General features: G+C 48.3%; 1 protein-coding gene across 10 annotated transcripts; it reads right to left on the bottom strand.

The window, feature by feature from the left end:
- Positions 1-4,475: 4,475 nt before the first annotated feature.
- On the bottom strand, positions 4,476-24,747 carry LOC132690821 (orphan sodium- and chloride-dependent neurotransmitter transporter NTT5-like). 10 transcript variants are annotated; one of them, XM_078439535.2, is made up of 13 exons: positions 24,505-24,746; positions 24,134-24,382; positions 13,402-13,662; positions 13,068-13,225; positions 12,834-12,960; positions 12,503-12,681; positions 11,300-11,506; positions 10,858-11,096; positions 7,096-7,282; positions 6,475-6,676; positions 6,174-6,333; positions 5,694-5,859; positions 4,476-5,390 (listed from the first exon to the last, which is right to left on the bottom strand). In XM_078439535.2, the coding sequence occupies exons 3-13, from the start codon at positions 13,622-13,624 to the stop codon at positions 4,998-5,000; spliced, it is 2,241 nt and encodes a 746-aa protein (XP_078295661.1). In that variant the 5' UTR covers positions 13,625-13,662; positions 24,134-24,382; positions 24,505-24,746; the 3' UTR covers positions 4,476-4,997. The 10 variants fall into 10 exon arrangements, with proteins under 10 accessions (XP_078295661.1, XP_060507687.2, XP_060507686.2 ...); XM_060651704.3 differs by having other exon boundaries at positions 4,476-5,480; positions 24,134-24,413; positions 24,505-24,745; XM_060651703.3 differs by having other exon boundaries at positions 4,476-5,480; positions 24,505-24,745.
- Positions 24,748-25,206: the final 459 nt, after the last annotated feature.

The following is a 25,206-nucleotide window of genomic DNA, read 5'->3' as shown; positions in this document are numbered from 1 at the left end:
GTGCAGAATAGCTTTGAAATATTGCCAAGTGTTGTGTGGCAACCAGATTTCTCCGGAAGATGCTGAATTCTCACTAGCCCAAGTAGTAATAATATAAACGATGGTGGCAATATTAATACAGCACTGTTTGAAATTTTTAAATTTTCTAATTGCTTATTGCTGGTCTGCAGAAATACTGCTGATTTCTTTTGTTCATTGATGTATTCTATGACTTTGCTAAATTCACTAGGATAATTTTCGCAGGTTCTTTGGGATTTTTTTTCTTAATTTGTAAAAAAATTTAATTTTTTTAATGTTTATTTTAGAGAGGGAGAGAGAGAAAAAGTGAGTGAGCAGGGGAGGGGCAGAGAGAGAGGGAGACACAGAATCCGAAGCAGGCTCCAGGCTCTGAGCTGTCAGCACACAGCCCGATGGATGTGGGGCTCGAACTCACAAACCGGGAGATTATGACCTGAGTCGAAGTCAGACAAACGACTGAGCCACCAGACGCCCCCTATCCCCCCAAATTTTTTATTAGAGAGTGAGCACGAGCAGGGGAAGGGCACAGAGATTTTTTTTTTTTTCAGCTTATTATTTATCCAGTTCCAGAAGTCTTCATCACTCCAAACAGGAACCTTGTACCCATGAAGAACTCACCGCTCATTCTTTTCCCCAGCCCCCGGCAACCACCATTCTGCTATCGCTTAGATTTGCCTATCCTGGATATTTCATACAAATTGAATCAGAACATATGAGGTCCCCTGTGTTTGACTTGTTTCACTTAGCACAGTGTTTTCAAGGTTCATCGGTGTTGTATCAGAATTTCATGCCTTCCTGTGACTGAATCACATCCACGGTGTGGACATACCACTTTTGTCCATTCATCCGTTGATGGACATTTGGATGGTTTCTACTTTTTGACGATTGTGAATAATGCTGCTATGAACGTTCACGTACAAGGTTTTGTTTTTGTTTTGTTTTTTGAACAGTGTCTTCAGTTCCTTTGGGTGTGTGCCTAGAGTGGAATTGCTGATATTTCTATGTTTAACTTTTTGGGGAACTGCCAAGCTGATTTTCACGGTGGCTACATTTCACATTCCCACCAGCCATGCCTGAGGTTCCAATTTCTTCAGATCCACACTGACACTTGGGACTTTCCATTTTCTTTGGTTATGGATATTCTAGTGGGTGTGAAGTGGTACCTCATTGTGGGCTTGATTTGCGTTCCCCTGATGATTAATGGCGTTGACCTTCTTCACCTGCGCTTGTCGGCCCTTTGTGCATCTTTGGAAGGAATGACTGTTAGCCATGAGCTCCACCACTTTCGTGGCGTTGCCTGCCACCCAATCACAGTTAACTAGGAATAGGTGGGTTTTAAATGAAGACAAAAAGGCCCCGTGACCCAAGTCATCACCTGAGGACTATGTGGGCTCAGACATTTCGTAGTTTAGGAAAGACGAGTGGTTGGTCCTCAAGCCTCCAACAAGGATCAGCCTTTTGCGGCTCTTGTATAGCTCACAGGTGGAGATTTTGCTGAAGCTCCTTGGTCCATGTTCCCCAAGGAGAAAAAACTGAATTCAACTGATGAGGCACACTTGGGGGAAAGTGAGCTGAAGTGACTGTTGGGCAGGGGCCCTGGGGCCAGTTCAACGTGCTGTTATGGCTTCTACTAGTACATGTTTCTCCGGTCCGTACTGTGAATGTCCTGTTGTCAGGGGATTCTCCCGTCCAGAGACTGGAGCACGTGCGGTCGTCTCCAGGGCGGTCAACAGAAATTGCAGGAATCCCAAAAGGAGAAAGGGGAATCCCGGTTTTCCTGTCCTCACGCCTGCCGCGGCCCTCAGGGAGGCCATTTCCCGGCACAACAGCGCCACCTGCTGACACAACCTCCCTGAACGCACCTTTTAGGAAAAGGCGGCTGTTCCCGCTTTGCTGTGAAACACTCCTTGAAAGAGGAGGCCCCGCCCCTGGAGGCGTTGTGACTCTCTAGCCTTAGGTCTGCGTTCTGGGGTAGGTCAACTAACTGGTAGTATCCACTGGGGTGCGGCAGCCACCCAACCCCAAAGCCAACCCGGGAAGACAGACTGAAATTTATAGTTAAGGTATTGGATGAGACTTTCTCTTTTCCCTACCCTCCACAAGCATCTGGTATTATTGGAACGATTTCCTCAAAAATCAGTGCAGAATATATTTCGGACTACCTTCCTCGCGTTCTCCCGGTCCACACACCTTAGGTAGGCGGTTTGGTCCCTGAATGTGCGTGTTTCCGGAGAGGCTTCATCTCTTCCAGGCCGTCTCCTGGATAATGGCTGAGGCTGAAGGGGTGGGGGAGTTACAAAGACTTATTCTGAAAATTAAGGATTCTGGTTCCTGACCATTCTTGGGTCATCTTTCTGCTGGACAGCCTGGTGGTTCCAACCCTCTGGATGACAGCCTAGCCCAAAGCGGGCCAACTAGGGAGTTCAAACTAAATTCTGGTTTAGCCACCAGCATTTTCTTGTTGGCCTGACATGGCCCTAGATCAGAGGTTGGCAAACTACGGCCTGTTATCTCTGGCCCTTGAGCTAGGACTGATTTTTTTTTAACCTTTTTAAAAGTTATAAAAAAAACAAAGAATATACAATAGAGGCCATATGTCCTGCAAAGCCAAAAATATTTATTATCTGGTCCTTTATAGGAAAGGTTTGCCGACTCCCGTCTGAGCTGCAGCTACTTGCTGATGCCACGCATGTGGCTTAACTTAGCCAATGTATGGTCATCCAAATCCAGGTTAAAACAACCCCCCTCACCCCTGCTGCAAGACCTCTTCCACCACAGCCGTTGCAGAGGGGCCAGAGGCTCCCACTCCACTTTCACCAAGATCGCCAACCGCCGCGCCTCCCCCCCCCCACCCCCGGCACACAGGTCACCTCAAATGTCCTCGTTTTCGCCTCCATGCTTGTGGAAGCACCCACCTCAGACTGGGGAAGGTAGGTCAAGAAGTGGTTAACCTGGTATGGAAATGAACAAGAAAAGGTTCCCAGACTAGAAACCCGAGGACCTCAATTCTATTTGCACCTGAGTCACTGACTGGTTACTTGATCTCAGAGCAGCTGTTTCTCTTCTCTGAGCCTCCTGCAGTGTCCACTCCCTGGAAGGAGAGGTGCGTGAAGGAGCCCAGCAAAGGGCCCGTCTGTTGCCTTGTCTAAGTGCTAACAGAGGCCTGGGGGCTTCTGAGGTCCCAGAGGACCTGGGACGGCGTCCTCCATGCGGGGACTTCTCACCCCACAACCTCGCACAAAAAAAACACCTTCTTGCTAGAGCCCTACGTGGGTTAAGATGCATCATCTACACTGGCTTTTATCTTACCCCGCCGGACTCTTGGCATACCTGGCCTGGGGTGGCCGGCCCTGGCTCGGAGAGGGGAAGAGACTCGGAGAGGGTGAGAGAGGGTACGGGGACCAGGCCCTCTCCACCCAGCTCGTTTCCTGAGCCATGTCATCCCAGACCCAGGGTCCCTAGAGAGCAAGGGAGGAGGCAGGAAGGCAGGAGGGGTGAGTCTTAGACACAAGGAAGGGCCTGTGAGCTTCTGCCTGTGCCTTTTCCGGGGCTCTTCAAATCAGGTTGTAGAAGCCATTTACACTGGAGATGCAGGAGGAAAAATTTAGATTTTTTTCAACCAAAATAAGCAAGACAAAGCTTTGCCAATATTAAGTATGTAGAATGACAGCAGGTCACAAGTAGATTTCTTACATATGTTGGGAATATTTTCTCAAAAGGTTGTCATGGATAGGGGAGTGTGATAAAGAATGTTTAGAGGCCTCTGAGGTAAATAGAAGGTATGAATGGGCAGGCAGGCACTTGGGAGGTGATTGGGAACCAGAGAGGGTGGTGATGGGACCTTGATGCCCAAGGTCATGACCTCTGGGGATGGGGAGTTACCCAGGAAGTCCCTAAGAGGTGTGGCTTCTAGAAGGTGCCTCCCCCCACCCCCCAGGTGCCTTCACTCCATCTGATATTCAAAGAGGTAGGGTGGTGCCACTTATCCCCGCAGACAAACCTAGTAAGCTCTATGTTCTTTCTCTAAGACTCCTGGGTCCTGAGCCCACAGAATCCAGGTGACCTCCCTCCCAGCGCCCAAGTGGGTGACCGACCACCCCACGTGAGAACAAAGCATGATAGCTAGAGAGGACCTACCTGCCAGGTGCTGTTCTAGGCATGCTACCCTCTTGGTAGATGATAATTATAAGACATTTAGTATGGTCACCCAACTACCAAGTTAGGTTTAAGGGTTAACACACTTTCTAGATTGAGTGATACTGATTGCTGCAAAGTTCCCCAATGGTTTGGCTCAACTCCAGAACAAGGAGGAGTCTAGAAACTCAGTATCTGTGTCCCAAAGGGAATGGGAGATTGGAATCACCAGATGGGACACTCAGTTCACCAGAGGTTGGAGATCTGGACGATATGTGTGTAGAAGGAGGCTGATGGAAAGAACACTGTGCCCACAGCCTGTGCGCGGGGTCTCAGTGGATCAATTTATTGACTCAGCTTTGTTATCCCAGCCCCGTTCTGAGAGAGCAGCCCTGGAGGCGTTAGCTACCCCAGTGTTCCAGGTTGGTGGTCGAGTTTGGGGTTTGGAGAGAACACTGTCTGTCTCCATGATAACTGGGAAGGCTGGATCCCGGAAAGTGCCTCGAGGCCCATCTCCATCATGCCAACATGATGCTCCCTCCTCACAGGGAGAAAGGAGGCCCTAGGTGCAGCCCTGTGAATGGCTGAGTTGATTTCTTCTGAATTCTCCAACCCCAGAGCAGAGTGTTCCACTTAGCAGAATCGGTATTATTCCAGGAGAGGAAGGCGCTCCTGAGTTGTCCGTTTCCTCCCAAGGCCAACTGAGTGATGTCAGTGGTTGCTAGGCAAAACTTCCATGTGTCCCTCTCCCTACTTCCCGACAGGACCGATTATTTCTGTAGCAAGGTGGACGCTAATGCCAGATTTGGAAAAATGGGTGGTGTCACCAGTTATTGAACAGAGTCCTAATTTTCTTCCTGGGTCTCCCTGCTCTTGTCACTGTTGTCTATGGTTACTGAGGCCGGGCTCACCTGCCTTGAAACGGGAGTGCTGGCATTCCTCATGGACAGCGCAGATGTCAGGGATGAAATGACAGGCAGGCTGAACCAGGAAGAGCTCTGGTTGTACTCACTCAAGGGCAGGCTGAACCTCCATAAGGAGCTCAGGTTCAGCCTCCTAATCAAGGGTGGGTTGACTTTTCTAGATGAGCATTCAGTGTCTGTCTTCTGGGACGTCACCAGTTGGTGTCTGGGGTACTGCAACGACTTGGGGGGCACCAAGGGCATCTTTTTGGACTGTAGCTTTTCAAAGGGATCAGAAGCAATGTGGTCCTCGAGGTGCCACCAGTGGTGGAGTGGCTGCACTGGGATTGGCAGAAAGGTGAGGATGCTGAGGAAGGTGACCCAGCTCAGGGTGCTCTGCAGGTAGGGCTGTTTTACTTCTTGGCTCTGGAGGCCGAAAGAAGGGAGCAGCGTGGGAGGAAGTGGGGGGGGGGGGGTTCAATCCCTGCGATGCTGGGGATTCCACTCCCCAGGGACTGGGAGGCTGGCTAAAGGTTCCCTGGGGATGGAAGGAGCCCAGACCTTGGGTCTCCGTGGAGTGGGAAATGAGATGAACGGGGCCCAGAGTGGTGGTGAGAGGCCAGGGTAGGGGGACCTCACCATACTGCTGTTCCAGGCGATGTAGTAGGACGGTACCCTCCGGTGGAGCTGCGTGAGGCAGATGGTGAAGAGGGCCAGCAGCCCAGGCAGGGTCACGTAGCGCCACAGGAAAGTGAAGAAGGACCACAGCAGGTGGCCCAGCTTACTGAACATTTCTTCCCTGAACCTGGGGAGGGAACAACAGGCGTAGATGTCTGGGTAGGAGCCCTCCTCTGGCAGCCGGCACCCGAGCGCTTGGGAGCGGTTCTCTCACTGGCTGCCAAGTCCTGCTGGGCCCTCGCTGAGGACGGGAACCTGCATGCGTGTAGTGCTCCAGCCCTCTGCCTTCAGACTGTCCCCTATGGCCCCTGGTTCCTGACTGCTCCTTGTGCCTGTACCCCGCCAGCTGCTGGCTGGGCCCCCCTGCTGTGGGATGGACAAAGGGAGCAGAGACCTGGGGTGGGTCCCTGGCTGGATGGGCCCCCGGGGCTTGGACGTCACCTCCTGGCTCCATAGATCCAGGCCAGGGCCACATTCTGGAAGGCCACAATGACGATGAGGGTGAGCGGGACCAGGCAGTCATCAAACAAGGACATTATGTAGCTGCCAGCATGGCTGGTGAAGACGAGGCTGCCCAGAAAACCTCCCAAGCAGATGAGCACTGTGACAAAGGCAGGTTTGGCCACACTGAGGTCTATGCGCAGGGCTGGGCTAGGGGTCAAAGTGAGCTCTACAGATTGGGGTGGCCTGGGGAGAGGGGGCAGCAGGGCAGGGTCTTTGCTAGGCCGAGCACCCACAGTACCTGAGAGCAGCTTGGGATACCTCCTGAAGAGGGAGAAGGAGGTCTGGAGGGGACAGACAATGCCTTCCAAGATGCTCATCAAGGTGCTCAGCCCCATGATGACCAAGGCCAAGAAGAAGAGGATGGCCCAGAGAGAGGCGCCAGGGAACAGCGAGATGGCTTGGGAGAAAGCTGCGAATGCCAGGCCAGGGCCCTCCATGAACTGTGGGGGAGAAGAGCTCTCAGGCAGTGGTGGGTCTGGATTGGGGGTGGGGAGGGGGAAATGGTGCAGTGATCGATTAGCAGTGTCTGTCTCGGACAGAGGAAAGAGGCAGAGAGTGGTGGGCAGACGGCAGAAGGCTGAGTGTTTGCCCTGCTTGCTTTCCTGAGCTGTGTGAGCTTCACCTCTTTAGGCCGCAGTTTCCTCCTCTAACAAACTGGGCTCCTAGGGTTGATGTGAGGATTAAAGTCAAGTGACCACTTAGCGAAGACCCTAGTGCACAGGTAACGGTGGTGGAAACTTGATTATAACTGCCACCTTCCTCTGAAGATGCATGGGTGGCCCATGAGGCTCCTGGGAAATGCATTTCCCAGTGTCGTGTGGGGCCTCTGGGAAGCACCCTCCCACCCCCACAAACACACCTTATCCTTCTGGGTCATGATGCTGCAGGATGGGGAGAAGTGGATGACCGGGTACTGGAGGTGTTGAGGGAGATTGCTGATCCAGTCTAGGTAGTCCAGGGCGGGCAGGAGGAGGATGTCTTCCGGGGGCTTGGCATCCTGAGGCAGCACCCCCTTTTTTATCAGGCTTATCAATTTTGAGACACTCCTGAACGGGAAAAGCAAAGGAAATGTGGTGAGCAGTCTGGCCCCTCTGCTGCCTGAGAGGAAAGTGAGTTGTGCAAGAGGAGTTCAGCCGAGTAACAAGGGCAAATAGACAGGGGCTGGAAGTGAATCAGGTGGACTTGGCAGGGGAGTTGCGCTGGGGAGTCCCCGAAGGGGCAGAAGACTCTAGATTTGTTGTAGCTAGGACTCCTCAGTGTTACGGGTTGAAGTGTGCCCCCCACTAAATTCATATGTTCAAGTCCTAAGGCCCACTACCTCAGAATGTGACCTTGTTTGGAATGTGACCTTGTTACAGAAGTAATTGAAGATGAGGTCATACTGGCCCCTAATCCAGTAGGACTGGTGTCCTAATAAAAAGGGGGATATTTAGGGGCACCTGGGTGGTTCAGTCAGTTAAGGATTGGACTTCGGCTCAGGTCATGATCTTGTGGTTCATGAGTTCAAGCCCCACATGATATTCTGTGCTGACAGCTCAGAGCCTGCAGCCTGCTTCAGATTCTGTGTGTCCCTCTGTCTCTGCCCCTCTCCTGCTCATGCGCTCTCTCAAAAATAAACATTAAAAAATATTAATAGGGGCGCCTGGGTGGCTCGGTTGGGTGTCCGACTTCGGCTCAGATCATGATCTCGTGGTTCATGGGTTTGGGCCCCATGTCGGGCTCTGTGCTGACAGCTCAGAGCCTGGAGCCTGTTTCAGGTTCTGTGTCTCCCTCTTTCTCTGCCCCTCCCCCACTCATGCTCTGTCTCCGTCTCAAAAATAAACATTAAAAAATATACATTAATTAAAAAACCCAGTTCATTCATTTTAATTGGCAGATAGTATTCCATTCATTGAATGACTATACTAAGATTTGTTATCTACTCACCTCCTAGCAGACATTTGGATTGTTTGCAGTTTCGGCCATTATACCTCTCCTCCCACAACTCCAATTAAACATAGATTAATCTTGGGGCGCCTGGGTGGCTCGGTTGGTTAAGTGTCCGACTTGATTTTGGCTCAGGTCATCTCATGGTTCATGAGATTGAGCCGTTCATCGGGCTCTGCACTGACAGCACGGAGCCTGCTTGGGATTCTGTCTCTCTCTCTTTCTGCCCCTCCCCTGCTTGCTCTCTCTTTCAGAACAAATAAAAAATAAACTAACCCTCCCCCCCACATATATTAGTCCTATAGGTCACTGAAGGTCTTCTTCAGTTTTTTCGTTCTTTTTTTCCTCTTTGTTTCACTTTGTAGAACTTCTATTTACCTGTCCTCAAATTAACTGATCCTTTATTCTGCTGGATGAATACTAAATACATCCAGTGAAACTTTGTTTTCATCGACTTTGAGTTCTATAATTTCCATGTGGTTCTTTGTTAGATTTTCCATATCTTTCCTAAAATACCTCCACTGCTTCCATTTTACTCATCTTTTCTATGCAATCCCTTAACATATTTATAATCGTTGTTTTAAAGGTCTTGTCTGCTCATTCTAATGTCTTGATGATCTTTGGGTCTTCTTTTTTTTTCTCTTGGCTATGGATTCTATTTTCCTGGGTTTCGGAATGTCTCGAGAGTGTTCAATTCCATGTGGGGCGTTGTAGATAGAACAACAAAGGAGGAAGGTCTGTGATCTGTTTTATTTTGTGAAATCTCGATAAATTTAAGACTTTTATTCCAACAGGCAGCTAAGAGTTAGGGCTATTTAGTTAGTTTTCTAAGCGTTGAGGCGAGCTGGGGTGGGTGACAGTTTTCATTAGTTTTTTCTCTGCCTTCAAATGGGATTAAGGAGGGCTCACGTTGCCCTCAGGCCATGCCCCCAACTTCCTGCACACTGCCCTTCCCCCCCACCATGAGGACTAGTATCTTTGATGTTGTCATTATTTGGGTTGAAGTGGGCCGGATAGTAGCTGTAGATGTTTTGGGTTTGTCTTCGCACACAGCTCCAGTGGGGCCACAGGTCCTGAAACCACAGGACTAGGCGGAGCTCCTCTGCTTGCTCCCTTGTCTCCCTTGCACTTCTGCCTCTTCTCCAAAAACCTTTCCTGGGAATAGAGAGGCAAACCGTTGGGTCCAGTGGTGTATTTCCTTCTTGGGGGCTCGTTGCGATTCCAACACCTGCTGGCAGCCCATACTGTTATTAAATGCTTGCACGGTTTCTCCTTGTCAGTGCAAAGTCTCTCCATCCGTGACAGGCCTGTGCCTCCAGCCACATGCACCCGAGGAGCCACTTACCCCCAGATATGAAGGCATTCGTGGCTCTTTGCTCATGTACGATGAACTCATTACTCTCCTGGCTTTATTTAGTTCATGAGGGCTCCTTTGTGTCTACTGCTCTTCAGTAACATTATAGGAAAGTATTATTTTTATTTTATCCATTTTTAAAATTGCTGGTACCAAGGAAGCATGGACTTTTGTATCCTTCAACATCCTAACTGGAAGAAAAATCCCACCTTGGAGATTTTTTTTTTTTTACATTTATTTATTTTTGAGAAACAGAGTGAGACAAAGCGTGAGTGGGGAGAGGCAGAGAGAGGAGACACAGAATCTGAAGCAGGCTCCAGGCTCTGAGCAAGCGGTCAGCACAGAGCCTGATGCGGGGCTCGAACCCATAAACTGTGAGATCATGACCTGAGCCGAAGTCGGATGCTCAACCGACTGAGCCACCCAGGCGCCCCGGAGATTTTTTTTTTTTTATAAAATTTTTTTAATGTTTGTTTATTTTTGAGAGAGAGAGGGAGAGAGAGAGCAGGGGAGGGGCAGAGACACAGAATCCAAGACAGGCTCCAGGCTCTGAGCTACCAGCACAGAGCCCAATGTGGGGCTCGAACTCATGAACCGTGAGATCATGACTTGAGCTGAAGTCAGATGCTTAACCTATGAGCCACCCGGGCATCCCCCACCTTGGACATTTAAAAAAAAAAAAATCCCAATGCCTGAAGGCATCCCAGACCAAGTAAATCAGAATCGCTGGAAGTGAGACTCAGGTGTAAGTGTTTTCTAAGGTTCCCCAAATGATTACAATATGTAGCCTAGGCCAGTAACCTTTGATTGTGGCCCAGGATGCTGTACAACCTCTGCGAGTTAAAGAATTGATTTTGAAGTCTTCTTTACACCAAATACAATTTATGGAAACCTTTGGACAGTCCTGTCTCTGGGCCTATTTTCTTATCTATAAAGTGGTGGATATTAGAACAGTATCATTTGGGGGCACCCGGGTGGTTCAGTTGGTGGAGCGTCCGATGCTTGGTTTCAGCTTCGGTCATGATCTCACAGTTTGTGGGATTGAGTCCCACTTCAGGCTCAGTGCTAACAGCGCAGACCCTGCTTGGGATTCTCCTTCCCTCTCTCTCTGTCCCTTCCCCCCACCCCCACCCCCAAATAAATAAACATTAAAAAAAGTTTTTAGAATATTATCATTTGGCAGCTTTCTCTGAGAATGTGATATTATGATGACTATGATAACTGTTGCTGTTATTGTTATTATTATTGGAGAGGCCAGAGCGTGAAGGCCCATGAGGCTGGGGGATTGCTAAGGTGGAGGGAGGGACCTCCTGTTGGACCTGCAAGGCTGTAATTACTCACTTCTCAACACAGGTGTGGCCGCTGGTGGTGGCCCAGAACTCCAGCACTATAAAGATGATGGATGTGAGCAGCAATGAGGTCACCAGGTTGACCAGGGCCACCAAGGAGGCCACCTGGATGTAGCTGTTGCCTCCAGCCTTGGAGGAGAAGTTGATGGTGGTGCCCAGGCCCAGGCCTAAGGAATAAACCACATGGCCTCCTGCCTGACGCCAGAGGTCCAGCGAGGCCCAGGATGAGAGCTGTGGATGGGGTTGGGAGAGAGAGACGTTTGGGGGTGAGCCTGAGGGTAGACCCGTCGGTGAGCTGGAAGAAGGGCAAGCTGGGCTGGGGAGCAGAGGGATGAGGGGCGGGCTGGGGGCCTTAGGAAAGGTGTCTGAGAAGAAGAGTCAGAGAAGGCCTGGGGAGCTGTGGGAGGGAGGAGGTGTGGAGTCCCCAGCCTCACCTCTGTGGTCACCATACGTCTGAGGCTGGCAACTGCACCTTCCAAGAAGAGACTTCGGATGAGGAAGCAGAGGAGGACGATGTAGAGGAGGAATACCGAAAAAATCAGGATCTGGCCAGGTGGGTCAAGACAGAAACCAGAAGTCAGGAGAAGTGGGGAGGAGGGGCAGGAGGAGGCAAGCATTACAGGGAGCACAGGTCGGCAGGCCTAGAGAGAGGGAGATAAGCTGGGCTGAGCCGGGTGAAGGTGGCCTGGCTGTGACATGAGGGAGCTGTCAGAGGATTATCCTTAGGAGACGGTGATGTTGTTTTGGGGGAAGAATCTACCAATAAGCTGCTCAGAGGTGAGGGGTGAGACACCAAGTAGAGACGGCATTTATGTGGTAGGGCAGCTGGACATTATCATCTGCCTGGGTTTTATGGTCTTGGCGTGAGTTAACCGCATGGGACAATGTCACCGGTGAAGACAGAGGAAAAGCAACCGAGGAGAGACTTTGGGAGAGAGTAACACGGTCAGTGGGAATTTTGAAGTATTTCTGGTTCTTTCCACTCTGGGAGAGGAAGGCAGGCCCCCTCCCTCCATGTGCCCCTACTGAGCCTTTAGTAAAATCTGCTTTATCTCGAAGGCTGTGGAGAGATGGCTCCAGGGACACATGGGGTGGAAACCAACTGCATGAACTGTTTCGGGGGCCAGAAGCTGCGGGTAAGGTTAACTGAAGTGACCTAATAAACACACCAGAATAAATTTTCCACGTAAGGAGAAGATGATCCAGGTGGCAGGGGCGTGGGCTGGAAGTATGGGTTGGAATAAAATAAAATGGAAGACTCTGGAAAGGAACTGGTAGCCAACTGGCCCCTTCAGGGATTAACAGGCCCTGTCAATATGCGGGCAGGCACAGGGTGCAAGGTTCAAGGGGCGAGGCTGTGGTCTGCTCTAGAAGGTCTCCACTGCTGTGACCTGGGGGTGAGGCATGGGGAAGAGTGGGTACCAGGCGCTCCTTCCTGCAGTGGGTGGGACAGGGGCAGTTCTTTGTGACAGGAGGGGTTGATGCTGCTGCTTTGGGGAGCCCTGGATGGCAGAGCCTGTCCTCTGGGAGTGGGGGAGGGTCTTGGGGATTAGAGAAGAGAGGTCGGCAGGAAGGAGTGGGATGGTGTCCGGCCGGATTGTGGCGGGGTCGGTGGGGGGGTAGGGGGGGTGGCTTACCTGCATTGAAATCTTCAGCCCTGTGATCATGGTTAAGAAGAGGAGGAACCAGGCTGCGAAGATGCCCAGTGTGAGGTGCAGGACGAGGGCGTCGACCCCTTCCTCAATGTGGCCTGAGGCGCTCAGGGTGGTGTGGTACCAGAAGTACTGGTGGGACACAGTCCGAAGGCAAGAGAGGTCTGGGGGGGGACCCAGGTGCTTAGGCACCACCTCACTAGGTGCCTGTCCCCCGCTCTTCACTTCCTCCCCCGTGGCTCTCACTGCCTCTCTCCCGCTCCTTGGTGCCCTTGCCTCCCTTGGCCCTGCCGGCCTCCCCTCTCCCTCTCCTCACCAGTGACATTGGTGGTCTTCACCAGTGGGCACTGGTTCCAGGGCAGGGAGTTATCAAAGGAGTTGGCCAGGTAGGAGAGGCTCCAGGTGATGATGACGCTATTATACAAGCTCATCAAGATGCACACCTAGGGGTGGACACAGTGGGCCTGAGGGACGGGATGGACAGAGACGGGGGGCCTGGAGACCACAAGGGGTGACTTGGGGATGCCTCTTGCCCGGGCCCCTCATTCACCAATATGCTAGCGTATCCTATGCCGCCCAGCCAGGGGACGAGCTGCTTCCAGACCCGGATGTTGTCCACACGCAGCCAATGCCCCATGATCATCTCCATGTACAGGAGGGGAATCCCAAACGAGAGGAGCATGAAGAAGTACATCAGGATAAAGCTGCCTGGAGAAGGGAGCCAGGCGCTGTGCTCAGGCAGCCAGGAGTCCCGGCCCCCCTCCTCTTTATCCCCTAGAAGTCTGGGTGAACCTCCAGGTGTCTCCTCCCCCAGGACCCGGGAGTCTGGGCTTCAAGACTTAAAACTCCTTCCCCAAACTCAAGACCCAGGTCCTTGGCCTTACCTCCTCCGTTCCGCTGACACAGGTAAGGGAAACGCCATATGCTACCCAGCCCAATGGAGAAAGCGACCTGCATTAAGATATCCTCGGTTCTTTTAGTCTCAGCAAAGTAGTTTTGGGTCTTGGTGGCCAGAATCTCCTTGGCTGTGAGCTTCCCGGACAGGAAGGAGGAAGTTCTGGGTCCCTTGGGAGCCTCTTCCTCTGATATTTCTTCAAGGGACTCCATGACTTTCTTCTTTCAGGCCAGCTAACTCCTGACGGAATCTTGGGGTCATCAAAAATAGCAGACTTTAGGGGCGCCTGGGTGGCTCAGTCGGTTAAGCGTCCGACTTCAGCTCAGGTCACGATCTCGCGGTCCGTGAGTTCGAGCCCCGCGTCGGGCTCTGGGCTGATGGCTCAGAGCCTGGAGCCTGCTTCCGATTCTGTGTCTCCCTCTCTCTCTGCCCCTCCCCCGTTCATGCTCTGTCTCTCTCTGTCTCAAAAATAAAAAAAACGTTAAAAAAAATAAATAAATAAAATTTTAAAAATAGCAGACTTTACGGGCTATGTCTCAGACACTGAAACTTCATGCCGGCAGGGTTTCAGGGCAACAAAGGGCCACAATTTACCTCTTGGCCCTTCTCACTAGTGGACTTTGGGCAAATAATTTCATCACCTCGAGACTCGGTTGTTGTTTTTTTCTCTCATCTTACAAGCTAGATGAATTTCAAAATATTTAGTAATGTTATGGTGTGAGCACCAATCAGAATGAACCAGCCATAGCCCCTGGAATGTCAGCTGAACATTAGCCCCATCTGGGGGCACCTGGGTGGCTCAGTCGCTTAAGCGTCTGACTCTTCATTTTGGCTCAGGTCGTGATCTCACAGTTTGTGAATTCAAGCCCCACGTGGCTCCACGCTGACAATGTGGAGCCTGCTTGGAATTGTCTCTCTCCCCCCTCTCTACCCCTTCCCTGCTCAAGCTCATGCTCTGTCTCTCAAAATAAATCAATAAACTTTAAAAAACTTAGTTAAAAAAAAATCAGCCCCATCTGAAAGGATTAAAAATGACATAGTGGATATTGAGTGCCAAGGACACAGTAAAGACTCAAGAAACTCAGGTTTCTTTCCTTTCTCCTTCTAGTCTACTTGGCCCAGCTAATGCATGTGGGCTTCTAGGCCAGCGGTTTTCCAACCTGTGTATCCCAACCATTTGAGGAGCTCTCAAAAACCTCCAGACTCCTGCCTTTCATTCTCCAAGCCTCACTCTTCCAGATTCTGATTCAAGAGATCTAAGGTGGGGTATAGAGATTGGTGGAATTAAAGAGCTTCCTTGGGGTTCTATTTCTGGAAAGGCAGCAAGATGGCGGGGGTGGGGGGGGGGTGGGGAGGGGAGCAGTGAGTTTCTGTGGACCCATCCCCTAGTGAAACAAACACAGCCTGTGAACATTACCAAGAAAGAAAACATTCAAGGACTCTGGGAAATGTCTTCAGGGCACACAGCAAACGTTTAGTCAGGAAAATCTACTAAAACTCACCATGAACAGGGAGAGTCTGTGGCATGTGACCCACAGCCTGCTCCCTCCCTCCTCACTCCCGGCCCAGTGCTGTGGAAACTGCACAGGGTTCCCTCTCTCCCCAGTTCCCACTCAGAGGCTACAGGCACCTTCCCAGGAGGGGCAGATCACCAGCGTTTGTCATTCCTTTTTGGCGACACGTGGCAGAGACGAAATTCCAGGCAAGTGTGTGGTATAAAGGTCCAGAGCCCCTTTCTTCCACTCTGCCCTCATTTGTGGCCCGACAAGTGGAGAATACTGGGGGCCCTGGTCACCCCCTTGCCCCAGCTCATTGGTGAGGTGGAGGTTCTATGTCAGGAGGGGCAACTCAGTAAGACCAGAGGTTAATGCTCCACGTGGCACCCTGCTCCAAAAGCACTCAGAGAGAAGCAGGCCTCTGTTCCCATCCAGCTCTGAAGATCTTGTCCTGGGAGAGAGACAGGCCTTCAGAACAAATGGGCCCAGAAGCTCTTCCCAAAGAAACTGACTTTATTTGAAACGGGGTGTGAAGAAGTTTAAGCCTGAGGGCACACTCAAAATCAGTAAATTTAGGCCAGGAATACACTAGAGAGAACGGAGGAAAGAGACAGCTAAGAAGATCCCTCCTGGCGTCAGAACACACGTCAAACACTGAGTTCAAAAACTTACTGCCGTAAAAAAGCCTGAATTTAACTGGATTAGACTGTGGAACAATTTATGCGTCAGCCACTGTCAAAAGCAATACAGCAATCAGCCGGGAATTCGTGGATCCCCGAATTATTTCAAGAATGAAGATGGAATAAAGACAAAACTTCAGAGAGTGCTCTCACCAGAAGCCCTCAACTCCAGGAAATAAGACGGAGGATTCTTCCATAAGAGGGAAAGTTATCTTTTTAAAAAAAATGTTTATTTCTGAGAGCGGGGGAGGGGCAGAGAGCGAGGGGGACAGAGAATCCAAAGTGGGCTCTGGGCTGTGAGCACAGAGCCCGATGCAGGGTTCAAACCCACAAACTGTGAGCCAAAGAGGGACACTCGACCGATTGAGCCACCCAGGCGCCCCAAGAGAGGAAATTATCCTCGATGGAAGGTCAGACACGCAGAAAGGAATCAGGAGTAATGGAAATGCAAATATGGGGATGGAACTGAGACTGCACAAAAAGTAATCGTAACATCTTGTTTGGTTTTAATTAAGCAAAGAGGAAGAATTGCACCACAGTGAAGATAAGGAGGGTGGTTAGTGGAATTTAATTGTTGTAAGTACTTTTTATTGTCTGGGAAGAGGATAAAAGTCCTGAGACCAGCGATGCAAGCCCCCCCCCAGACCCCACAATTTAGACATGGGGCTCTCAGCTGCTTCTGACCAGAGTCACGTAGCCCTTAGCTACTGTTAAAGAAACTGCCTCAGGAAATGAGTTGCCTCCTGAAAAGTCTGTGGGATGCTGTTCTGCCGGACGTTAACAAGTCTAAGGTGCCGCGTTCGCAAGAAAACATAATAATTTGCGGCTTAGTAGTCACAGGATGTGGAACTTCTGCCTCTGTACTCTAGAGATGACATCACTAATGCAGTCTGCTCAGAATGGTTTATCGGTTCAGGCCCCTAAAGCAGAGCGATGGCCCTGCTCCAGTCACACCCAAACCAGTCAGGAACTTGCCAGAAGGTCAAGATGGTCAAGAAAGGAAATATAGTTGAGCAAATCCTTAATTAGTCAACATGATCTGGGGCGCCTGGGTGGCTCAGTCGGTTAAGTGTCCAACTGTGGCTCAGGTCATGATCTCACAGTTTGTGAGTTCAAGCCCTGTATCGCGCTGTGTGCCGACAGCTCAGAGCCTGGAGCTGCTTCGGATTCTGTGTCTCCCTCTCTCTCTCTGCCCCTCCCCTGCTTGTACTCTCTCTCTCTCTCTCTCTCTCTCTCTCTCTCAAAAATAAACAAAAAATCAGAGTGATCCAAGACCCTGAGACCCTCACCCTGAATTTTCACCCTTTAAACTACCCTCCAACTCCCCCCCCACCACCCCCACTTGGAAGTCATCAGGGAGTTTGGGACTTTTCGGCATTAGCTCCTGGTTCCCCTGGGTGGTAGCCACCCAGTAAATCTTTCTTCACTGCAAAAGCTTGGTGCCGGTTTTTATTTGCTTGCTTAGCATCAGGTGGACGAACTCTCGTTTGGTTCGCTTAGGGTACCGATAAATATTATTTGATAAAATGCTGCATATTTAATATCCAGGGGAACCATTAAAAGAACAGCAAAGAAATGGAACTTCTAAGCTATAAGAGGGGAAAAAAAGACTAATAAAAACAAACCATGCACAAAGAATGCAAGAAGAAGAGAAAAAGTAATCTAGAGTAGATAGGGCAGGTACAAAACACCTAATTAAATGGTAGATTTAAAGTTAAACATTTCAGTATTTGTATTAAATGTAAATGGACTGAATGCTCCAATTACAGATGAAGTTTTCAGACTTAATAAAAACCTGAAATCAGACTAAATGCTGTTAACAAGAGACACCTAAAATGTAAGAATTTGGAATAATTAAAAGTAAAAAGCATGGAAAATAGTATTTCATGAAAACTCTACCCAAAAGAAAGCTTGTATAGCTTTACTAATATATTAATACATAATTTTTACACATTATAGTATTAATGTTTATATGTACTTAATATTTATATATTAAGATGCATTTAATATTTAAAGTAAAGCCTCCAGAGATAAAGAGGGAAATTAAAATTTTTTTTAATGTTTATTTATTTTTGAGAGAGAGATTGAGTGTGAATGGGGGAGGGGCAGAGAGAGAGGGAGACACAGAAGCAAGCTCCAGGCTCTGAGCTGTCAGCACAGAGTCCGACTCGAGGCTCAAACTCACAAACCAGGAGATCATGGCCTGAGCTGAAGTCAGACACCCAAAGGACTGAGCCACCCAGGCACCCCAAGAGGGAAATTTAATAATGATAAAAAGTTCCCTTTCACTGGGAAGACATATGCATCCTAAAATGTTATGCATCTTTTTTTTTTTTTTTTTTTTTGAGAGAGAAAGAGAGAGTGTGAGTAGGGGGAGGGGCAGAGAGAGAGGGAGAGAGAGAATCCAAAGCAGGCTCTGTGCTGTCAGGGACGTGGGGCTCGATCCCACGAACCATGAAATCATGACCTGAGCTGAAATCAAGAATTGGACATTCAACTGACTGAGCCACTCCAGTGCCTCTAAAATGTTATACATTCCTTAATGTGGCCTCAAAATGTAGGAAATTGATAGAATCTACTTATCTTAGGCATAAAAGATAAAGAGCAAAAATTCATTAAGGATATAGAAGACCTGAACAACTTAATTAGCACATTTGACCTAATGAATATATATTTATATGTACACACACACACACACACACACAATATTCAACACCTGCAGATTACATACTTTTAAAGAACATGCTAAACAATTACACGAAAAAATCAACCATATTTTCTGTAAAACAAATCTCAACAAATTCCAAAGGATCATAGTCACACAGAGTACACTTCTGACCACACGCAATTAAGCTAGAAATTAACAAAAATTAGTTTAAAGATCCCTATGTTTGGATATTAAGAACTACATTTAAAAATAACCAGTGGTTAAAGAATTGATTATAACAGACATCAGAAAATATTTTGAACAGAATGACAATGAAAATATTACATATCAGGGCACCTGGGTGGCTCAGTCGGTTGAGCATCTGACTTCCACTTAGATCATGATCTCATGGTATGTGAATTCTAACCCACACTGGGCTCTCTGCTGACAGTGTGGAGCCTGCTTGGGATTCTTTCTCTTTGCCGCTACCCAACTCGTGCCCTGTCTCAAAATAAATAAACTAAAACATACACACACACACACACAATATAACTTCACAACTGTATTGAGTTTATTCCAGTAATACAGGGAAGTTTAGAAGTAAAATGTCAGAGACCCCTGGGTGGTGAGATTGAGCCCTGCACTAGGCTCTGTGCTGACAGTGTGGAGCCTGCTTGGGATTCTCTCTCTCTGCCCCTCCCCTGCTCGCGTGCTCTCTCTCTCTCTCTCTCTCCCTCAAAAATAAATAAACATTTAAAAAAAGAAGTAAAAAATCAATGATAACATAAAAAGGATAAAAATGATACAATCATTTCAATATTTGTGTAAATATTCTACAAAACCCAACAACCATTCCTTTAAAAAAAACAAACAAACTGGGGCGCCTGGGTGGTTCAGTTGGTTAAGCGTCAGACTCTGGCTCAGGTCATGATCTCATGGTTTGTAGGTTCGAACTCCACATCAGGCTCTGTGCTGACAGCTCAGAGCCTGGAGCCTGCTTCGGATTCTGTGTCTGCCTCTCTCTCTGCTCCTCCCCTGCTCATGCTCTGTCTCTCTCTTATCTCTCAAAAATGAATAAACATTAAAAAAAAAAAACTTTAGGAAACTAGGAGTAGAAAGGAACATCTGTAATTTCATAGAGGTTATTTACAAAAAAGCTACAGCAAATACTGTACTTAATGATAAATTGTTGAAAGCTTTCCCTTGGAGTTCGGGAATAAGACAAAGATGCCCACCACAGTCCCTTCTAGTCAAACTGGATTTAAAGTCTGGGCTGATTGACAGCATTCATGGTTCTAAGTCTTCAGTTTGTCCCATATCCACTCCCTTTGCAATGTGATTCTGCAGTTCCTCTCACTAACGAGGCCATAATCTACTTCCCTACCCCTTGCATTGGGGCTGGTGTGCCCATTCAGAGCCTTGCTGAAAAAGGCCTTCCTTGTTGCTTCTTGTTCTCTTCATTTTTTTTTTAAATTTTTATTTATTTTGGGGGGGGGGGGGGCAGAGAGAGAGGGAGAGAAAGAGAGAATCCCAAGCAGGCTCCACACTGCCAGCACGGAGCCCTATGTGGGGCTTGAACTCAGAACCGGGAGATCACGACCTGAGCTGAAACCAGTCAGACGCTTAACCGACGGAGCCACCCAGGTGCCCCACTTCTTACTCTCTTACACTCTTGTCACCACCCTGAGGACATATCTAGGCTAATTTGCTGGAAGACGAGACATGTAAATCTGAGCTGACCACTCCAGTGGTCCCAGCTCAAGCTAGTGTCGAACAGTCAATGGCCAGTCAACTAACTCCCTTACGTATTAGTTGAGCCCACCCTCATGGCTTATGAGGTATAATAATAAATTCTTGTTGTTTTAACTCACTGAATTTTGAAGTAATTTGTTCTGCAGCATTTGGGTGGCAATCGATAATTGGTACAAGGTGCCAGCAAGCGCAACAAGATTTTTTAAAGTGTAAAGTTGGGATGAGAAGTAAAAAATGTCATTATTTACAGATACGATTATGTATGTAAAACATAAAACAGAATCTATAAACACATTATTAGGACCAGCAAGTGAGTCTAGCAAGGTGGCTGGATACAGGGTTAACGGAATACAATAAATAGCATTTCTAGATACCAGCAAGAAATAAATAGGTAATGAAAAAAATTAAAGATGACATTAATAATAAAATTAAGATATTTCAAATGCTTAGGAATAAATCTAACAAAAGAAAGAGGAGACTTCTATACCAAAACCTAAAACAGATTATTAAGAGAAGTAAAAATTTTAAATAAATAGAGATTTCATGTCAACCCAGAGTATCATGGAAATGACAGTATTAAATAATTAGGATGGGAAAATATATATTCATATGGAAACAATGAAATTTGACCATGAGATTAAAAAATGAAAGGCAAATTCATAAAGCTTCTAAAGAAGTTAATAAGAGGGAGTATCTTCATGATCTGTAGGTTGAGAAAGATTTCAGAAACAGGACTTGGAAAACACTAACCATAAGGGAAACAATAAGTAAATTTGAGTTCATTAGAATTCAGAACATCTATTCATCAAGAGGCAGCATTAAAATGTTAAAAGCCACAGAGAAAAAATCTGCCACACGTGTAGCTGAGGGAGGTTTTTTAAAAAAAATCCAGAATCTATAAAAAGCTCCTACAAATTAATAAGAAAAATATAAATAACCCAATAGAAAAATGTTCCAGGAAATGTGGAGACCTTTCACCAAAGTCATCCTCCAAATAAATGGGCAGTGAACAATATATCAGAGGGTTCAAACTATTTAAACAGAAGGGAAATGGTGATTAAAACCACACCGAGGGAGGAGTGCCTAGGTGACTCAGTCAGTTAAGCATCTGACTTCAGGTCAGGGCCCTCGTCAGGCTCTGGTGCTGATAGCTCAGAGCCTGGAGCCTGCTTCGGATTCTGTGTCTCCCTTTCTCTCTCTGTCCCTCCCTGCTCGTGCTTTGTCTCTCAAAAATAAACAAACATTCAAAAAAAAATTTTTTTAATTAAAAAACACATTGAGGGGCCACTTCACACCAGTCAGACTGGTAGAATGGAAAGGCTAAGAACACCAAATATTGATGGATGAGGAGCCATGGGGAATATTAGACACTGCTGGGGGGGGGAGGGGAATGGAAACTTACAAAATTAGTTTTAGAGATGGGTGGGCCATTACCTATTAAGATTGAAGGTATACAGGGGCGCCTGGGTGGTTCAATCAGTTAAACATCCGACTCTTGATTTAGGCTCAGGTCATGATCCTCACGGTTTGTGAGATCGAGCCCCGAGCGGGACTCTGTGCTGAACGTGGAGCCTGCTTCGGATTCTCTCTTTCCCTCTGTCTCTGCCCCTCTCCAGCTCACACTCCCTCTCCTCTCGCTCTCAAAATAAGCAAATAAACATTAAAAAAAAAAAAAAGGAAGATATATATATCCCACGAACAGCAATTTCACTGTGTGCAACAGAGCACACATACAGGAATTTCCTTAACAGCACTGTTTGCAACAACCCCAACAGGAAACGATCAGGAAGTTCAACACAGTAGCGTGGATATATATATATATGTATAGTGATATCGCCAGTACAAAAGAACACTACACAACAAAGAAAATGAGCTACAGCCACACTTAACAATATGGATAAATCCCCAAAACTTCATATTCGGTGAAAGAAGCTACATCCTAAAGAATACATATCATATGACTCTGTTTATATCAAAGTCCAAAAACTAAAGTGTTTAGGCATGCACACTGAGGTGGTAAAACCATAAGTGAAAGAAAAGTAGTAATGGTCCTAAGGGTCAGAATGGTGAGTCCCACCGAGGGGCAGAAGGAGTTGGGGTTTGGGAGAGGCTCAAGGGAATATTCAGAGGATATAGGCGATGTTCTTTTTCTGACCAGGATGGTTGGGGTATTTGCTTGAGAATAGATCATTGAGCTGAACATTTCAGTTTTGTGGACTTCCGTGAATATGTACGATATTTTATAATAAAAAAGAGGTATATGGTATGTAAGAACATAACAGAGTCTCCAAAACACACTTCTGGGTGAAAAGTCACAGAATATCAAATGTTTGATATTATGTAAAAAGAGAATCCATATAAAGAAGACGTCACGTTTCTAAGTGTTCATACACACGCCTGTAAATGCACAGAGGACTCTTTCTCACATAACACCCTCCCTTCTGCCCCTTCCCATCCTCCCTCATCCAGATAACTTCAACTCATCACTGATGTCTCCTCTCAGATCTAACTTCCTCCAGGAAGCCAGCCTTGATCACCTTTGCCAGAGGTCTCTTGAGATTTTAATACACCTTACACCTAAACACCCTTTCTCGTGCCTAGTGCAATGCCCCCAGTAGCCCCTCTTGGGGATGTCCTGATTAAAATGCTTCCAACAGGGCTGGGTGGCTCAGTTGGTTAAGTGTCTGATTCTTGATACTGGCTCAGATCACGATCTCACGGTCGTAAGATGGAGCCCGCCATCGGGATCTGCGCTAACAGCTCGGAGCCTGCTTGGGATTCTCTCTTTTTCCCCCTCTCTCTCTGCCCCTCCCCCACTCACGCTGTCTCTGTCTCTCTCAAAATAAATAAATAAACTTAAAAAAAAAACACAATTCTTCCACAAACTGTTGAAATCTGGAAATGTTGCTATTTTGGTAGTCGGATCGCATCTCCCAGGCTTTTCCTCTTATTAGAACAGCCCTTTGTCAGGTGACCAGTTTCCAGTTAGAGGTTGGAAAGTGTGTGGCCCCTCTCCCACCCCACCCATTCAAGAGCCCACTGCACAGACTCCAGCCTGAGGGGCAGCCAGTCACCCTGCCCTGCAAATGCCTCTCAGCTCCTCTGTGGGCAGTACTGGCACCAGCATTCGCTTCCAGGGCAGCACACGGTCTGGCTCAGTTCAACCCGGTGACTTTAGAAGATGGCTTAGGGTTGTTGCTATTTGTAAGGCAGGCCATCTGCCTCTTCTTGCTTAAGTTTGAGGTTTTAGTTTAACTAGGTGCAACGTCTATACAGTCTTAAAAAATACCATGATTTAAAATGTTTGCTCCCGGGGCACCTGGGTGGCTCAGGCAGTTAAAGCATCCGACTTCGGCTCAGGTCATGATCTCACCGTTTGTTAAGTTCGAGCCGTATGTTGGGCTCTGTGCCGACAGCTCAGAGCCTGGAGCCTGCTTCAGATTCTGTGCCTCCCTCTCTCTCTACCCCTCCCCCTTGTACTCTGTCTCCCTCTCTCTTTCAAAAATAAACAAACATTTAGAAATAAAATAAAATGTTTGCTCCCTTTAGTTCTTTCTTTCTTTTTCTTTTGGAGGCACTGCTGGGATTCCCTTTAGGTTTTAGAAGGAGGCACAGCCAATTTTATAAATTGGGTATTATTATAGTATATGTATATATGAATATGTTATGCATGTGTATTTCTTACAAACTGGATATTACTATATATTATGTATTGGATAATGTTAAATGCAGCATATAGCACATAAATATATATTAATATATACTCTATGAATATGTGTATTACTTGCAAATTGGACATAATATTGGAGATTATATATATACATCCACTTTATCGGGAGTGTTTTCCTATGTGATATTCTTTACGAATATGATTTTTAATGGGTACTTATTCCAGCATCATTATATAAACCTGACCAAATCTATCATTTGCTTAAATCTTCCTGAGGGGACTCAGTCCTGTTTAGGTCAGCACCCAGGGACCCTCCTGAATGGCCCGGTGCTTCCAGCTCCTCCCAGCCCCCACCCGCAGCTGCAGCCACCACTGTCACCCCATCAAGGCTGCCTGCAATTCACTCTGCTGCCAATGCTTCTTCTGCCTTCACACCCCCATCCCCCGCCAGAGGGGTCAGCCCAGGTAGCACTTGCCTGGGATAGTTGTCTTTGTCACCAGTCCGGCCCCGCCTGGATATGGGAACTCCGTCTTTCTGGGCTTCCCCCTGCTCTGTCTACTCTCCGCCAGGCTCTCAGAGAATCAAAGGAGCGACAAGCAGTTTGAAGACCCGGCAGGAAACTCTTCGATCCAGATGGGAGAGTCCCAGGAGTCCACCTCGGAGCCGGTCAGTGAAGGATGTGCCTACAGCATCCCAACCCCACAGACTCAGCCCAGGTGACCTGCTGGGGAAAGTTGGTGTCCCCCATCGGTGACCTGAGGAGGGAGAGAGAGAAAGGGGGAGGGGAGGGGAGGTGGGATGGGGAGGGAGGAAGGGGCAAGACGTGCCACCAGACTTCCGCTCTACCTGCTGGCCTTTACTACTCTGCCTCTCGGTGTCTGGTGTCCAACCCTCCCCTCCCAGACTCAGGGCATCCTGGATCCCTAAATTCCTGGAAAGAAAGGGAGATTAGGAGGGGAGGCTGGGTGGTCTACATCCAGAGGCGGTGGGGGGTGGTGGCCGGGGAAACAAGATGGCTGGCGCCCCGAGAGTTTAGGAGCTGGGGGCTAGGGCCACTGCACCCCCCTTTACCCGCCACTGACGCGCGAGTCTGGAGAAGACCGGTCGCTTCTGTGGGCGTGGCGAGGCAGGGGGGGCTGCCTGGGCGCGCGACAAAGGTCGGAGTTTCTGCGGGGAACCACCGCTATTGGGGCCAGCGGTGATTTTAATATTTCGCTGCAGCCATAAGGCGATTTAGGCAATTCACCCTGGAGATGCTCACAACTGAGCCCAGCCCCTAGGCGTCCCTGCCCCTGTTGATTCATTCTTCTGGGCTTCGGGTCCATAGCCCACATCCCATTGCCTGCGTCTGGGCCCCATCACTCTGCAGAGTGACGCCTGCCCCGCGGTTTCGCGGGCAGAAACCCGACGATCTGAGTACTTAAGTGTGAAGCGAGAACCAGCGGTTCTCCCCACCCCACCTCCATCCCTTACTCCTTGGAGCATCATCTCTCCAAGCTTATTCTTCGGGTTAGAGCCCAGATTCGGCCTTGCAGTGGGCGGAGTGAT

This window comes from Panthera onca, chromosome E2 (genome assembly GCF_046562875.1).
Source record: "Panthera onca isolate mPanOnc1 chromosome E2, mPanOnc1 haplotype 2, whole genome shotgun sequence".
NCBI classification, from domain to species: Eukaryota; Metazoa; Chordata; class Mammalia; order Carnivora; family Felidae; genus Panthera; species Panthera onca.
The sequence above is the reverse complement of the archived record's forward strand: the minus strand, read 5'-3'. Positions and strand labels throughout refer to the sequence as shown.